A 17,037-nucleotide genomic window follows, 5' to 3' on the forward strand; every position below is an offset into this window, starting at 1 on the left:
CCTCTGAGGCAGATCTCACGTAGCAGAAGTCCTGAACTGTTAGCTCTCCTGTGCTCACACCCTAGTGCTGGGGTCACAGGCACATCCTGTCATGCACCCTCGGCACTTTTCACATCTAATATTAATATAAGGTTAGTTTACTTTCTATTTTCCCAATATACATTCATCAATAACCAGTTATACAATCAGATTTCTATAAAGTCACACAAAACTATCATTAGCTGTAAGTTTTTATTGAATTTCAGCCTCAGGACTGGTAACAATGTCTCAGTGTTACTGGTTCTAGCCAGTTTCAGATGCTTCACAGGATTTTTGAAAGTAACTTTTAAGACATACCAATTTTATAGATGTTAAAATCTTGGTAATTTCTCCAATTCTTTTTTTTCAATGTCAAGAGTTCAAATATTGAAAATTTAGAATATTAGTATGGTGGCCACCTCAATATAGAAAAGAAAAAAAATTATATAATCCTAAACTGTTTAAATTTTCCTTAACATTTCCTATAGTGAAAGACTATGAATTTCAACCATAGAAATTTCTCATTAAAACGTTCAAGTAATTCCTATTTAAGGATATTTGAAATTCTAAAACGTTTTTTACTTAAATTAATTTGTACTGAGTTACTTAAAAAATAATTGTGGCACTTTAGTAAGACATTAATTCTACTGCATATCTTAAGTACCTCAGGTATAACCTAATCAATAGCAGATTCCTGGAGAGAATAAAAAGTGTGGCTTTAAGGCGTGAGTCGTTTGGGGTCACGAGGGAACATTGAGGTCTGACGTACGTTATGCAATCCTAAAAACAGCATCGTCACCCTTTCCAACCCTGTGGACAAGAAAATAACAGTTAATCCCCCTTTGAAAACCTCTCATTTACCAACCCAATAGCTTTTTGGTGGAGCATACTGTTTTATTTTATAAAACTGAAACTATTATCTATTAAATATTCTTTTTCCTCATCCCTCAGACATAGACATTCACCAAACTACTCTCTGGTTCTGAACCTAACACCTCTAAATACCAGAAAAGTAGAATCATACACAACTTGCCCTTTTGCAACTGGCTCATTTATTCATATGTTGTCTGCATAGTTCATTTATGCTGAAGCACGCGTCAAAATTTCTTTCTTTTTTAAGACTGAGCCGGGTGTGGTGGCACACGGCTTTAGTCCCAGCACTCAGGAGGCAGAGGCAGGCGGATTTCTGAGTTCAAGGCCAGCCTGGTCTACAGAGTGAGTTCTAGGACAGCCAGGGCTACACAGAGAAACCCTATCTCAAAAAAAAAAAAAAAAAAAAAAAAAAAAAAGACTGGCCATACACTCACTCACTCTCTCTCTCTCTCTCTCTCTCACACACACACACACACACACACACACACACACACACACACACACCTCCCCCCCAACTTATTCCAGAAACCAAAACTGTTCTAAAATCTGGAATTCTGGGAGCATCATGCAACACTCAAGGATTTTCAATGGTAAAGTCTATGAATTTATTCCAAACCTCAAGAAAATACAAAATTTGAAATACTCTGGTCCTGAACATGTCAGACAGGGATCCTTAACCACTACCACATTCTCCTGGCCCATCTACTCATGATGGATACTTGGCTGTATTCACGTCTCAGCCACTGTCAAAAATACCACTATGAAGATGTATACATAAGATGTCTTTGATGTGCCATTTCTAATTCTTTTGGGCACATACACAGATTTAGACTGCTAGCTAGGTCATATGGCAATTCTTTCTTTAGGGTATATACATAGAGGCAGACTGTTGGATCCTATGGTGAATGAATCTTTATCTTGTTGAGGAACTATAATGCTGTTTTCTGCCCTGGGCATTTGTCCTGGTGATTGTTATTATAGCTTAAGCTAGCAGCCATCCCAGCCATGTGCAGCGGACCTCACTGAGGACTGGTGCTGCTGAGCATCTGCTCATGCACTCACCAACAAGCACGGAGAAATGTCTGTTCAGGTCCTTTGCCCATTTTGAACTTTTTATTTATTGTGGATATTTACCTCTTATCAAATATATGAACTATAAATATTTGTTCCCATTTATGTAAGCTGCCTTTTACTCATATTTTAACTTGAGAAAATTATTTATTTATATAATTACATGTCTGTGCATGCAGATGTGTTCAGGAGGCATTAGGTCTCTTGGATCTGAGGTTTTAGGTGATTTTAAAGGCCACTGTTCTTGGCCTTTAAAAATTATTTATTTTTAATTTACATATATGTGTGTGAATACATGTGAGTTTATTTGTACTGCTACATATGTAAGAAGCCTGCTGAGGCCAGAAGGTGGCATTAGGTCCCCTAAAACTGGAATTATAAATGGTTGTATTGTTATGTGGGTGTTGGAAACTGAACCCAGGTCCTCTGCAAGAGCAGCAAGTGCTCTTTACCACTGAGCAATCTTTCCAGGTTCCTTTCATAGTCTTTAAATTTGTTTTTCACTTGAGTTTACGTAACTATTTATAAGCAATAGCAGTATTACCAATGCCACCACCAGCATGAGGAGGAGCTCCAAAGCGGAAGGAATCAATGTAAGCTTTGATTTTCTCCAAATCTAAAAAAGAAAACATAACTTATCATCTTAGAATAAAAAAAGCTACTATTAAAATGAAGAGGGGGGAGACTTATCATGAGACATCTTTAAAATGTTCACAATGTGTTATTTTTATAATATACACTGTTTAAATATTTTAAGTTACTTACCAATTCCATGGTGTAAAGCTCTCTCTGTAAGCAACTGAGGATCATGGATTCTTTGTGCTCCAGACAATATTTCTTCTCCTCTCATGAACATATCGTAAGAGTTGGACTGTTTCTGCAGAGAAAAAAAGAATGAGCCACTACCATTCTACTGTGTTATCACACTTTTCCCAGGATAAACGTGGGAAGCAATGATGACTGAGTTAATGATGGCCCTTCTACATAGTGTCCTCTTGATGGCAGAACTGCTAAGGGCAGAATAGTTTTTCTTTCTCTGTTCAGATTTCTGTCCTCTTTAGGTTACCTCTTAATAATCAGAACACCTTATCTAAAGCAGTGGCGCTGGTTTATTTTACATTATTGCCTGAAAATTATTTTTAGAAAGATACGAATTTTGGTCTGTTTTGGTTGCCAATAGATAGTCTATTTAATAAAACTCGTTTAAGTAAAGTTAAATTGAAACTGAATTAACATATCTAATAATAATAATTAATAAATAAAAAGGAAAAGAAACTGAATTAACCTATGTTTAACTTGCTGCCTATCAGGCATTTGATACTATCAGTTTTAACTTTCCAATAAACAAAGATTCTGATCACTTCATTATTACCTGGAACTTGTTATAAATGCTTACCCCTAATCGCTGCCCCAGCCCAATGATTAGAAATGCTAAGGTTAGCACTGAGCTATCTGTATTTCAAAAAGTCCTCTAGTTTGGTGCCAGTGGTATATACTTGGGAGGCACAGGCTGTCAGATCTCCAAGCTCCGGGCCAGCCTAGTCTATATAGCAAGTTCCAGGACAATTAATGCTAGATGGTAAGACCTTGTATTAAAAAAAAAAAAAAGTGAAAAAACAAAACAAAACCCCAAGCCCTGCAGATGGTTCATGAATACTAAGGGCTGGGAACCACTGTAAAGCAAAAAGCTCTAAAACATCTGGAGTATTAACTCCTAAATATAAGCTTTAATTTTCTTCAAATCTATCAAGTGAAAACAATTTATAGTGTGGAGAAATGGCTCAATGGTTAAGCCATTTCTGCTGACTGCTCTTCCAAAGGACCCGGGTTCTATTCCCAGCACCCACATGGCAGCTCACTACTGTCTGTAAGTCTGTAAGAGGACCTGACTCCCTCATACGAATGCATATAAAATTAAATAAATTACAAAAAAATAAAACAAAACCCCCACAATTTACCACCTTAGCGTTAAATTTAGAGAATTGAATGCTCAATTCAAAGTAAAGAATGAGGCTCTCACTTAGCTCTTGAGCATCTAGTACTAGCTAGCATATACAGCCCCATCCCAGTAAACCCTTAGAAGAAAATGACCTAGGATATTAAACTTAGGTTATCACAACTGATTTGTTACAACATTCAAATTGGTTATTATAGAGTTCTCTTTCTTCCCCACAAATAGATACTTAAGGTCAAATTACTTACCGGATTTCTTGGGTCAGGCATGGTATAGAAAGGTCTTACAGCCAATGGATATTTATCAAGAACATAAAAGTCTGTATCATACTATTAAAAGAAAGAAACTATGTTAGATCTATACAATATTTTGTGGAAATTTTCTAATATTAATCATTATTTAACATAAAACCCCTGATTACTTTCTTAATAATTTAGTTTTCTGTTTAGATATGTAAAGAAAATTGGGTACTATTCTTCAAATGGAAACAACTGAAGTAAGTACTGTTAAAGTGTTTGATATTTTTTACTCCCTCATAGGCTTAGTTAAAACGCAATTGCATCTCAGCTCTTCCCCGATGCCACACCCTTTAGTTAAAGGTGCAGATGGAGAGCACGCGAGCGAGTGCTGGAGTGCTGAGACAGCATGCTCAGGGCCTGTCCTAACACTACAGCCCTTCACAGAAAGCTTCACTATGTCAAGTGCAACCAGCAGGGGGAGCTCAAGGACTTTCTACACTTCATTAAATTATTGTCATTTAAAAAAACACAATGAAGATAAGCTTTTCTCTCCTTTGGTTTTAGATTTAGAAAATAAGGGCAAGAGTGCACAGGTTAGACCTTTATAGCTCAGAGACCCTTCACCACTAATCTGGTAATCTGGTGTCCTTTAGAGAGACTTCAGTGTGGCTGTACAAATGTCACACAATGAATTCAAATAGTTGGTTAGAATCTGTCTAAACATTTTTAAATTTTTCTAAGAACAAAAGTAAGCCGGGCCCGCCTTTAATCCCAGCACTCGGGAGGCAAAGGCAGGCGGATTTCTGAGTTAGAAGCCAGACAGGTCTACAGAGTGAGTTCCAGGACAGCCAGGGCTACACAGAGAAACCCTGTCTTGAACGCCCCCACCCCCACCCCAACCCCCCCAAAAAGTATAGTTTTCTTTACTAACTCTGGAGACATACCACTGTAGGGAGATGATAAAATACATTCCTTTTCCTAAGGAACATTTCAGATTTAAAAAACAAAAAAACCCTCCAACACATGTATTAATCCTACCTTTTCCTTCACCAAACGACCCAACAGTTTTTCATTTGGTGTACTGAAAGAGAAACATGAAAGTAGTATTTGAGGGTGAAACAGAAACTGTCTTAATTTTAAGATTTGTCTAAGTGTGTTGGATCCCCTAGAGCTGAGCTATACAGGCAGTTGTGAAGCAGCCTGGCGTGAATGCAGATAACTAAACTCACCGTTTCCGGATGGGCAGTCAGAGCTCTTAAGCACCGAGCTCTCTCTCCAGTCCCCACCAAGTCACACTTAAAATATTAGTTCAAATGAGAAAGGCACCTTGCTATTTAAGGTTCTCAAAGGATAATCAGCACTTCTGTCATCTGTGCACCCTGCACAGGCATTTCAGGAAGCCACCTACAAGTGCTGCTTGGTGCACACAAACACTGCCCCAACACTTAAAATCAGGCAGAGTTACGCTGGGCGTGGTGGCGCACGCCTTTAGTCCCAGCACTCGGGAGGCAGAGGCAGGCGGATTTCTGAGTTCAAGGCCAGCCTGGTCTACAAAATGAGTTCAAGGACAGCCAGAGCTACACAGAGAAACCCTGTCTCAAAAAACCAAACCAAACCAAACCAAAAAAATCAGGCAGAGTTTGGGATTCTGCTGATTCAGAAACAGGAGGCAAACACTTTACTAATTATATAAAATAAAATCTAGTGGGCTAACATTAGAAGGTCTTGCCGTTAAATAGTCTTCTTTCCTATCACTCCACAAAGGTTTGTAATATGACAGCCAGTACACCCAAGACTTTAATTAAACAAATAAATAATGGGCTTAGAATCAAGTATATTTTCTGGGGGAAAAAAAAAAGCAATCACCTTATGCTTCCACATATCTCATTATGTACTGTCGTGATAATTTAACTATTTTGACCAGGAACTTCTAAATAAAATGTATATTGACAGCAGTTAGGTAACAAAATATGGAATATTGATAACATATAGACATTAGTATTTTATGCCCAGTCCTGTATGGGGTGATTTAGAATGCTCTTTACCCTTGTTATCATGGTGATTTTTAAAGTGCACTTGATCTTAGCCAAAAGGCTGAGAAGCGATTGTGATTTTTAAAGTGAAGTAACATTATGACCAAAAATCACAAGCAAAAGTCAGGTATGTACTGGCTAGTTATGTGTCAATTTGACAGAGCTGGAGTTATCACAGAGAAAAGAGCTTCAGTTGGAGAGATGCCTCCATGAGACCCAGCTGTAAGGCATTTTCTCAATGAGTGATCAAGGGGGGAGGTCCTCTTGTGGGTGGGACCATCTCTGAGCTGGTAGTCTTGGGTTCTATAAGAGAGCAGGCTGAGCAAGCCAGGGGAAGCAAGCCAGTAAAGAACATCCTTCCATGGCTTCTGCATCAGCTCCTGATTCCTGACCTGCCTGAGTTCCAGTCCTGACTTCCTTTGGTGATCAACAGCAATGTATAAAGTGTAAGCTGAATAAACCCTTTCCTCCCCAACTGCTTTTTGGTCATGATGTTTGTGCAGGAATAGAAACCCTGTCTAAGACAGTGGTACACACCTTTAATCTCAGCACTTGGAAGGAAGAGGCAAGTGGATTTCTGAGTTTCTGAGTTCTAGTAATGAATTCCAGGACAGGAAGGGGAGACCCTACCTTGAAAATAAAAAAGTAAAACAAAAAAAAACAGGGAAAACTCTCCACATTCTCTTCTTGTTCTATATTACTATTTTCATAAGATAAATTAGGTTCTATGCCTCTATGGCTCTTCCCTCCCTCTCCCTCTCTCTATATATAGTTATTTGAGACAGGGTTTCTTTTTATAACCTTGGCTGTCCCGGATTTCATTATATAGACCAGGCCCCTGCCCCCTGAGTGCTAGGATTAAAGATGTGCACCAAAATGCCTAGTCATAAAATATTTTTAAAGATTCATTTACTTTTATACACATGACTGTTTGGCCTGTCTGTCTGTCTGTATGTATGTATATGTAGTACATGAATACCTGGTGTCCTGCCATGGATCCCCTAGAAGAGGAACTACCAATAGCTATAAGCCATCTGTACTGGAAGCCAAATCTGGATCCTCTAAAAGAGCAGCAAGAGCTCTTAACTGCTGAGCTCCAGTCCCTGCCCCCCAATATATGTATGTATATAATTCATATATTATATATGTTATTATAATATATACTATCTACCCATCTCTATATATAATGTATTTGCTTGTTGTGTGTGACTGTTTATCTACATGTGTTCTGCAAGAACGGCAAGTATTCTTATCCACTGAGCCATCTTTCCAGATCTCCTTTTCATTCATTTTGAGGCTCAGATCTTACTCTGAAGTCCAGGCAAGCTTTGAATTAGGAAACCTCTTGCCTCCTGAGTACATGGGATTACTGTCCTGTGCCATCAGGTTTGTCTTCCTACATTTGTCAAAGGCTTACAACTAGGGGAGAAACTGAAAAGTTATAGACAAAATTATTAAAGCATAGGCAAACAGATTAAATATAACATTAATTTTATCATGTAAAATATTATTATGCAAAATGCCAATGTATTAAGAGTTATTAAGAGTTAAAGATGTGCACCAAAATGCCTAGTCATAAAATATTTTTAAAGATTCATTTACTTTTATTTTATACACATGACTGTTTGGCCTGTATGTATGTATGTAATGTATCAGCTGGGTGAAATACATTAAACCTAAGCATTAAAGTTAAAAGAGAAAATATCAGAGACCAACCTTAGATCTTCCTCATCGTCCATTTCAACTCCAGCTTCTCTAAGCATTGCCAAAGCCTCACAATACTCCAGTCTTAAAGTTGGCTCCAAAAATTTGAACGGCTCACATGGGAACTGTTTACTCACAGTCTGAATTTCAGTCTGAAACCTGTATGTTCAATGCTTTAGTCAATAAAATGTTCATTAAATGTTTCTTCCACAAGAGGTCACTATAAGCAATACACAATATCAGTGACTGAACCAAGAAAAGCATTATCAATTTGTTTAGCATTAACATACTTAAAACATTTCAGTTTCATGCTTTAAAAAGAAGTTTTAGTAGCACTAGAGGATTAAAATTTTTATTTGCAATAATTATCAGCTAACACTGTTGGAAACACAAAATAGCCATTTGGAGAAGCATTAAAAACCCAACTTTTTAATCCTGAAACACTTCTTATACATGAGGACACTAATGCAGGTCTGCCTTGTTCTCCCATTCCCACCATGCTGTCTAAGTTATTTCAAGAACACGACTTCTTTCCTACTGTGATATCCCTAAGGTCCAATGCCTACCCTACACATAGTAGGACAAGAAAAATGGTAACTGCAGAGCTGCATTTCTGTTGTGAAGGATGCTTTCTTGTTTTTTGAGACCCTGATTAGCCTCACGCTTGTGATCTGCAATGTCACTGTCTCAAAATGCTGCAATTTAAAGGTATAAGCCATTATACCTGGCTCAGAGATATTTTAATAAGATTTAGAAAAGCATCTTTTTGGCTAAAATATTTATCGATGAAATGACAGGAAACTTGCTTCAGACGGAGAAGGAACTGGGCATAACAAGAATTAGCGCCAGGTGTGGTGGTGCACGCCTTTAATTCCAGCACTTGGGAGGCAGAGGCAGGCGGATTTCTGAGTTCGAGGCCAGCCTGGTCTACAAAGTGAGTTCCAGGACAGCTAAGGCTACACAGAGAAACCCTGTCTCAAAAAACCTAAATAAATAAATAAATAAATAAATAAATAAATAAGCTGTAGACTGGCAATACCAAGTTCATGGGATTTGTGAGGTTTAATGTCCCTAGTTTAAACATGTTTTAAAGTAAGGGCTGGAGAGATGCCTCAGTGGTTAAAAGCACTCTTCTCTTGAAGACCTGAGTGCAGTTCCTAGTATCCACATCAGGTGGCTTGTAGCCCCCTGTAACTGTAGTGTCAGAGAAATTGACACCTTCTAGACTGAGGACACGTGTACTCACAACATATATACAAACCACCCCCACATATGCATAATAAAAAGCAAAAATTGTCTTTACTCCCATATGGGATTACAGGTGTGTGTCACACCTGGCAGTCATTGATTTGGAAATGACTGCTGCTTTGACTGTTTGTGTTTACTCTCTCCCAACAGTTGACAGGTTCCATCTGCATATTGTCCTGCATCATAAACATGAGCGGGATACAGCACAAGCCTGACAGTCCAAATTACAAGGGACAGAATAACAAACAGTTTCTTTTTTTATTTCCGAGACAGGGTTTCTCTGTGTAGCCCTGGCTGTCCTGGAACTCACTGTGTAGACCAGGCTGACCTCGAACTCAGAAATCCGCCTGCCTCTGCCTCCCAAGTGCTAGGATAAAAGGGGTGTGGCACCACCACCCGGCTTAACAAACAGTTTCAAAGCTATAATAGAAGGCTGTTTTTCAAACTGCTGCCCGCCTCCCCAACAAACAAACAAACAAACAAACAAACAAAAAACAACAACAAAACAAAACCCCAAAAAACTGCAACTGTTTTGAAATTAAGGCCATTTCAGGATATTAAATAATTGTAACCTTTCTTGAAGTCCTTTGAATATTTGCACCAAAGTGTCAGCAATCTCTTCTACAACTTCATGGTAATGATAATTAAAGGCCATTTCAATATCCAAACCAACAAATTCAGTCAGATGTCTATGGGTATTGGAGTCTTCAGCTCTGAAAACTGTTAAGTTAACCAAAGAAAAACAGCACAATATTTTAAGTCTTGTGTAAGTGAGGGCTTAAATACAGATTTCTATTTGGTAGTGCCTAAGTGATACTGTTTTCCCACCCCACAGAGCGAGATGGAGCACTGATAAGCCATCTGTCTTAGCATTCTCCTAGATGGCAAGTTCATTACAAACTCCCAAGTCCTAGAGAAAAGCAGAACCAAATGCAAATTAATAAGAGGCTCTTGAGAATCCCCAGGGAATGCAAGATCCTGAGGCACCACCTCAATAATTAAAACCAAACTCAATTATGACCAATATAGTGAGTTTGTCTCCAATTTATTAAGATATGGCTCAAGCAAAATGAACCTGAATAAATGAAGTAACATTATCCACTTTCCAGAAACTCTGAGTCCAGCTCCTATGCTCTCTGAATCTCCCTGCAGCCCTTCTGACCAGCATGGCTCATCTTTCACTCTACTACCAGATTAAGATTCCTGTAACACAGCCCTGCTTGGACACTCACAAAGACTCCCAAAAGATCACTGTAACAATACATAAAATGACAAAAGTCTGAAACCTTTATACTCTGCAATTTAATCTTAGCCCATCCTTCTACTTTCTAATTACTCTTATTTTTGTTTTCTCTGGTACTCTGTATATTTTAGCCATCCTGGTCCTTCTGACTAGAATATCATCTCAGTTTTTATATATCCTACTACATCCTTTTTTTTTTTTTTTTTGGTTTTTCGAGACAGGGTTTCTCTGTGTAGCCTCGGCTGTCCTGGCACTCACTTTGTAGACCAGGCTGGCCTCGAACTCAGAAATCCGCCTGCCTCTGCCTCCCAAGTGCTGGGATTAAAGGCGTGCGACACCACGCCCGGCTCCCTACTACATCCTTAAAGTCCACTGTAGTTTGAATTTTCTTTCACGGAGACTCCAGCAGACAATATTTCTACACTCACTGTTAATTTTACAGCACATTCTGATTCTTCTTTTTTTTTTTCTTTGAGATGGTGTCTCACTTGGTAGCACTAGTTGTCTGGAACTCATGATGATTCTCCTGCCTCAGTCTCCTGAGTGCTGGGTTACAAGCATGAGCCTCCACATGACTTACTGACACAGACTTAAAGGTGATGTCATTTGGATACATAATCATTGGATTATTTTGCAATTCATTTGCTTATTCCCTGTAACTTGTCTGTGTATGAATGGCATATTCGTACCAGAAGTGGGATAACATGTTACTTTTTCACTTGAGGCATGGTCTGTAAACTGGGAGTAGCAGCAGTTATCTGGGTGTTTGTCAGAGCCAGTTCAGTTTTTACCTAAGGATGCATCAGAACCTGCATTTTACCAAGATCCCCATCAGCATTTCATGAGTGCTATTGATTCTTCTATGAACATGGCACCCAGCATAAGAATATATATGCGGAGCCGGAGAGATAGCTCAGTGGTTACGAACACTGACTGTTCTTCCAAAGGTCCTGAGTTCATATCCCAGCAACCACATGGTGGCTCACAATCATCCGTAATGATATTTGATGCCCCCATCTGGGGTGTCTGAAGACAGCTACAGTGTACTTACATATAATAAATAAATCTTAAAATATATATATATATATATATATATATATATATATATATATATATATAATACATGTCTGGCAAATAACAGCTTAATAATTTCAGAAAATTAAACAATTAATTTTCGTCCCAATTTCTCTATTAGCAAAAGCGTAAGCTTTGTTCAACTATCAAAAACCTTATAGTGTATGGCTGTGCATTGTGTTCTAGCCCACAAAGGCTAGAAGCAGGCATCAAATCCCCTGTAACTGGAATCCTAGTTGGTTGTTGGCTATGGCTCAGCAGTTCAGAGCGCTGGCTTCTCTTCCAGAGGACCTAGGTTTGATTCCCAGCATTTGCACAAGAATTAAGATTCATTAAGATTCATCTGCCTCTGAGTCCTAGAATTAAAGGTATAAATCACCAAGCATGCATTGCTGGTTCTCAAAGCATCAACTTTGAGGTATTGTCATTGACACACATGCGCATGTTTTCATTTCTATCTTGAAGTTCAGTTCAAATTTTTTTTCCTTTTGTTTTTTGTGGAACTGAATGGAGAGTCCTGCACATACTAACAAATGTTCTACCACTGAGCCAGCCACATCCCCTGCTCTTAAATTCTAGTGTTTGTATAGTCACTATATAAAAGGATTTAAGCTTTCAAAATATCTAAACTCATAACTACTTTAAAATTAATGGACTTAATATAATTGTTTAACTCAACATAGTCATACAATTAATAAACATATAAATGATAATATCTTACCTGGTCCAATGCAGAAAACCTTCTCAAAATCAGCACAAATGCACATCTGCTTATACAATTGTGGAGACTGAGCAAGGTAGGCATTATTTTTAAAATAGGACACAGTAAAAACATTGGCTCCTCCTTCACTGGCAGCTGAAATACAAATATTTGCATTATCATAATCAATTGTATATTAAGTCATGTAAATTCTTTTTTTTTTAAAAAAGATTTATTTTATGTATATGAGTACACTGTCACTGTTCTCAGACACACCAGAAAGAGGACATCAGATCCCATTACAGATGGCTGTGAGCTACCAAGTAGTTGCTGGGAATAGAACTCAGGACCTCAGGTGCTCTTAACCGAAGAGCCATCTTTCCAGCTCGTAAATTCTTAATTAAAAGAAAAAGTAGAGCCAGGCATGGTGGCGCACACCTTTATTCCCAGCACTCGGGAGGCAGAGGCAGGCAGATTTCTGAGTTCGAGGCCAGCCTGGTCTACAACGTGAGCTCCGGGACAGCCAGACAGCCAGGGCTATACAGAGAAATCCTGTCTCGAAAAACCAAAAAAAAAAAAAAAAAAAAAAAAAAAAAAAAACCCAAAAAGTAGCACAGGGTCCCCAGTGAAGGTGATAGAGAAAGTTCCCAGGGAGCTGAAGGGGTCTGAAGCCCCATAGGAGGAACAACAATATGAACTAACCAGTACCCACAGAGCTCCTTGGAACTATACCATCAATCAAAGAAAGCACATGGTGGAACTTGTGACTCTAGCCGCATATGTTACAGAGGATGGCCTAGTCGGTCATCAATGGGAGGAGAGGTCCTTAGACCTGTGAAGGTTCTATGTCCCAGTATAGGGGAATGCCAGGACCACAAATGGGAGTGGATGGGTTGGGGAACAGGGGGAGGAAGAAAGGGGTAGGAGATTTTTGGAGGGGAAACTAGGAAATGGGATAACATTTGAAATATAAAGAAAATATCTAATAAAAAAGAAAAGAAAAAGTAGTTCACTTAGAGAAAAAAAGAAAATCTTGAGAATTGCAGATAAATGTTCCCTTTTCTGAACTGTTTTTATATCTATTACTTTAAGACTCTAAAAACCTAAATGAATAAATAGAAGGAAAAAAGATATTCTCTTTCGTCTTTCTGAGACAAGATCATATCAAGTAAGGCCATTGTCTTAATTATTTTTCTAACAGCTACTGAACAATTTCTCTCTTGAGAAAAGGGTTCTCTGCATTTCCCTGGCTGTCTTGGAACTCACTCTGTAGATCAAGCTGGCCGTGAATTCGGGTCTGCCTGCCTCTGCCTCCCGAGTAGGGGTAATTAAAGGTATATGCCACCACATCTGTCTGGCATTTTAACTATTTTTCTAACTGTAACAAAATACAATGTTTAACTTTTTAAATCTATGACTGCTATTCTTGCTTTCTGCTTTTATATAATATATGTACATCATATGCATACCTTGTAGCAGAGATGGTCAGAAGAAGGCATTGGATTTCCTGAAACTGGAATTACATACAGATGGTTCTAAGCTGTGTCTGTGTCAATGCTGGGAACTGAACCTGGGTCCTCTGAAGAGCATCAAGTGCTCTTAACCACTGAACCATCTCTCCAGTCCCATGAATGATAGATAGTCTTTAAAAATATGTGTTGACTAGGTGTATATGCTCGCTCACCTGTGGGGAATGTATCTGAAGGCCAGAGGACAGCTTATGAAAGTTGGTTCTTTCCTCCTCTCCTTGCACTGTGTGTCATGATGTTAGGCTTGGTGGCAGTGGCAAGCCTCTTTACTCGTTGAACCATCACACACTGGCCCTTTGGAGAAAGGCTCTCATTATATAGCTCTGGCTAACCTAGAACTCACAAAGATCTACCTGCCTCTGGCTCCAGAATGTTGGTTGGGATGAAAGGTGTTTTCCACCAAACCAGCTAGAATGCTATGTGTAATACATCTTTTAAGTGTTACGTCAACACTTCTAAAAGGGTAAATGATCAGGACAAGATTCTCATGCAAGAATGACATCAACAGGTATTTAGTCATTTTTACAATGCATTTTATATAAAACCAAACTGCAGTACCAATTTTGCAGTAAAGAAAATTTACTTAATAAAAATATCTATGGCCAGGTGAGGTGGCCCAGTACTCGGGAGGCAAAGGCAGGCGGATTTCTCTCGAGGCACAGCCAGGGCTATACAGAGAAACCTGTCTCGGGAAAAAAAAAAAAAAAAAAAAAATCAACCAAAAAAACCAAAAAGCCCCCCAAAATCTATGGTCTAGTAGGAATTGTGCTGTTTGCTACTGCATTATTTCCTTATAATTTCCACAAAATGACTCTTGAAGGAAGAATATGGAACACTGTAGGCCGTGGTATTACTGACCTTGAAATGGAACTAAACCTTAAGGGGGATTCTTAGGATTATTCCATTAAAAATTAACATAAGCAACACCTAGAAAGAACAATTAATTTTTTTTAATTATAGGAAACATTAAGAAGCATACCTGAAATAATTTTAGGAGTTTGGATTTCCACAAAACCTTTGTTAATTAAAGTTTCTCGGAAGAGATGGCAGATGCCGGACTGGAGACGGAAGATGGCCTGACTAGTTGATGTCTGTAAGAGAGCATCAAAATCTACTTAAATCAACCTGGCACACCAAGCACTCGCTCACCAAGAGTAAGTCAAACTATTCCTGTTCTCAACAATTTTTAAGTCCAGCAGTACTGCAGAAGATGGAACACACAACAACCCAAGCCAGAAGGTGATGAGACACGTTGCAATCTAATGAATACATATGACCACACTGAGCCATTCTGACTAGAGATGCTGCCTGAGCAGATGGTCTCATTTGTACGAATTCCATTTGAGAAAAATATTCAACTATTAATGAAACACCTTGGTTGTAGATCCTCTTGGGGACTCTTTTTAGAGGCAATCCATTAAATGAGATATATCAATATTTACATAGTATAAAAATACTCTCCTAAGCAAGAGTTTAGCATGGAGTAACAAACTACCAAAGACAACATGAATGTTCATCTTAATCATAACAAATTATATACTAACTGTAGATAGCCATGCATTTATTCTATTAAACTAAGAAAATGAATATATAGAAGGCATAAGCAGCTTACAACTCTGGCCTGCAATGGCACATAAAGCAGTGAACAGGAGCCCTTTAAGAGCTTGCTGCTGTCACCTGTTCTATTTTCTTTCATTTTTCCTCTTTACCTCCTCAATTACTCGGGCTTCCTTTGTTTACTTTCAGTCCTAATCAGGATTGATAGTGGCCAGAGCTCTCTATTAATTATCTGTGCTCCAGTCAAAAGAATTAGCTTCTCAGCATTAAGTATTGCCTAATACATTAAAGAAAAAAAGTTATAACCAGGTAGGTGTTTGGTAAACCTGACCTCAAACCACACCAGGGTAGTCACTGAGTTGGTATTGAGGCATTTCAATCAAATGGTCTATGGCCACAGCTCACTCCTGCACAGGCGCACAACACTCTGATGCAGACACTAAGGACCAGGTCGCCTCTTTGCATCTCCTTTATAGGAAAGGAGAAGATCCTGCCTTTTTTTTTTTTTCAAGACAGGATTCCACTATGTAAGTCCTGGCCATCCTGGAACTTGCTCTGTAGATTAGCTGGCCTTGAACTCAAAGAGGTCCTTTGCCTGGGATTAAAGGCTTGTGCCACCATCACCCAGGTGAGGGGCCTATTTTTTTTTTTTTTACATTTTATTCTGTGTGTATGTATCTTTGATGTCAAAGGATAACTTACGGAAGCTGGCTTTTTTTTTCTACCACATGGGAACTTGGATGGATTATCAGGCTTACTTGCAAGTACCTTTCTACCTTGAGCCATCTTGCCATCTTAAAACAGGGCACATTAAGCAACATTACTTTATAACTCAAATTAAGATACAATTAAGATACAATTCTTTTTTTTTAATTTTTAATATTTTTATTACATATTTTCCTCAATTACATTTCCAATGCTATCCCAAAAGTCCCCCATACTGCCCCCCCCCCACTTCCCTACCCACCCATTCCCATTCTTTTGGCCCTGGCATTCCCCTATATTGGGGCATATATAGTTTGCAAGTCCAATGGGCCTCTCTTTCCAGTGATGGCCAACTAGGCCATCTTTCGATACATATGCAGCTAGAGACAAGAGCTCCGGGGTACTGGTTAGTTCATCATGTTGTTCCAACTATAGGGTTGCAGATCCCTTTAGCTCCTTGGGTACTTTCTCTAGCTTCTCCATTGGGAGCCCTGTGATACATCCAATAGCTGACTGTGAGCATCCACTCCTGTGTTTGCTAGGCCCCGGCATAGTCTCACAAGAGACAGCTATATTTGGGTAAGATACAATTCAATGACTTATCTCAAAACAATAAATATTCTAAATATTCTCTATAATCTGTTTAATTATTCACTTTGAAGACATTTATATTTAAATTGGAGGATGTGTGACTCTTTATTTACTTGTTCATTTACTTATTCATTCATTTATTTTTTGCATTAAGTGACTTAAACACCAATTCATCCAATCACCACAAACTGTGTAAACTTCTGTTTTCAAAACCTAGTAGTCTACAAATCAAAGAGGTATGTCATTATATTGTTACATATATGGAGACACAATTCTCTTTAGTGTAATATACTCTGTAAAGGCCACTAGTACACTTCATAGCTATTTCTTTCTTTTAGCAAGGATAACTAAACTTAGTATTTTTAAAAAGCAAATTAAAAAAAAAAAAACAAAAAATAAATATACCCTATCACATACTAAACCCCTATTTTTGGTCTCCCGACTGTATCAATGTACATGGAAAATGGACTGTGTTATATAAGAATAAACACCTCCCTG

The 17,037-nt window shown here is 38.4% G+C and overlaps 1 protein-coding gene across 2 annotated transcripts in view; it reads right to left on the reverse strand.

Moving 5' to 3' along the window:
• Window positions 1-217: 217 nt before the first annotated feature.
• Window positions 218-17,037, reverse strand: part of Dars1 (aspartyl-tRNA synthetase 1) — a 52,659-nt gene continuing 35,839 nt past the window's right edge. For both annotated transcript variants that reach the window (XM_085840823.1, XM_085840831.1), the window contains exons 8-16: window positions 14,666-14,777; window positions 12,179-12,313; window positions 9,713-9,860; window positions 7,905-8,051; window positions 5,194-5,236; window positions 4,165-4,245; window positions 2,728-2,839; window positions 2,507-2,578; window positions 218-828 (exon numbers count right to left, since the gene is read on the reverse strand). In XM_085840823.1, the coding sequence (XP_085696949.1) occupies window positions 737-828; window positions 2,507-2,578; window positions 2,728-2,839; window positions 4,165-4,245; window positions 5,194-5,236; window positions 7,905-8,051; window positions 9,713-9,860; window positions 12,179-12,313; window positions 14,666-14,777 (942 nt within the window). In that variant the 3' untranslated portion in view covers window positions 218-736. The remainder of the gene's footprint in view (window positions 829-2,506; window positions 2,579-2,727; window positions 2,840-4,164; window positions 4,246-5,193; window positions 5,237-7,904; window positions 8,052-9,712; window positions 9,861-12,178; window positions 12,314-14,665; window positions 14,778-17,037) is intronic.

This window comes from Mus caroli, unplaced genomic scaffold (assembly GCF_978045245.1).
Source record: "Mus caroli unplaced genomic scaffold, Mus_caroli_1 scaffold_1, whole genome shotgun sequence".
Classification (NCBI taxonomy): Eukaryota; Metazoa; Chordata; class Mammalia; order Rodentia; family Muridae; genus Mus; species Mus caroli.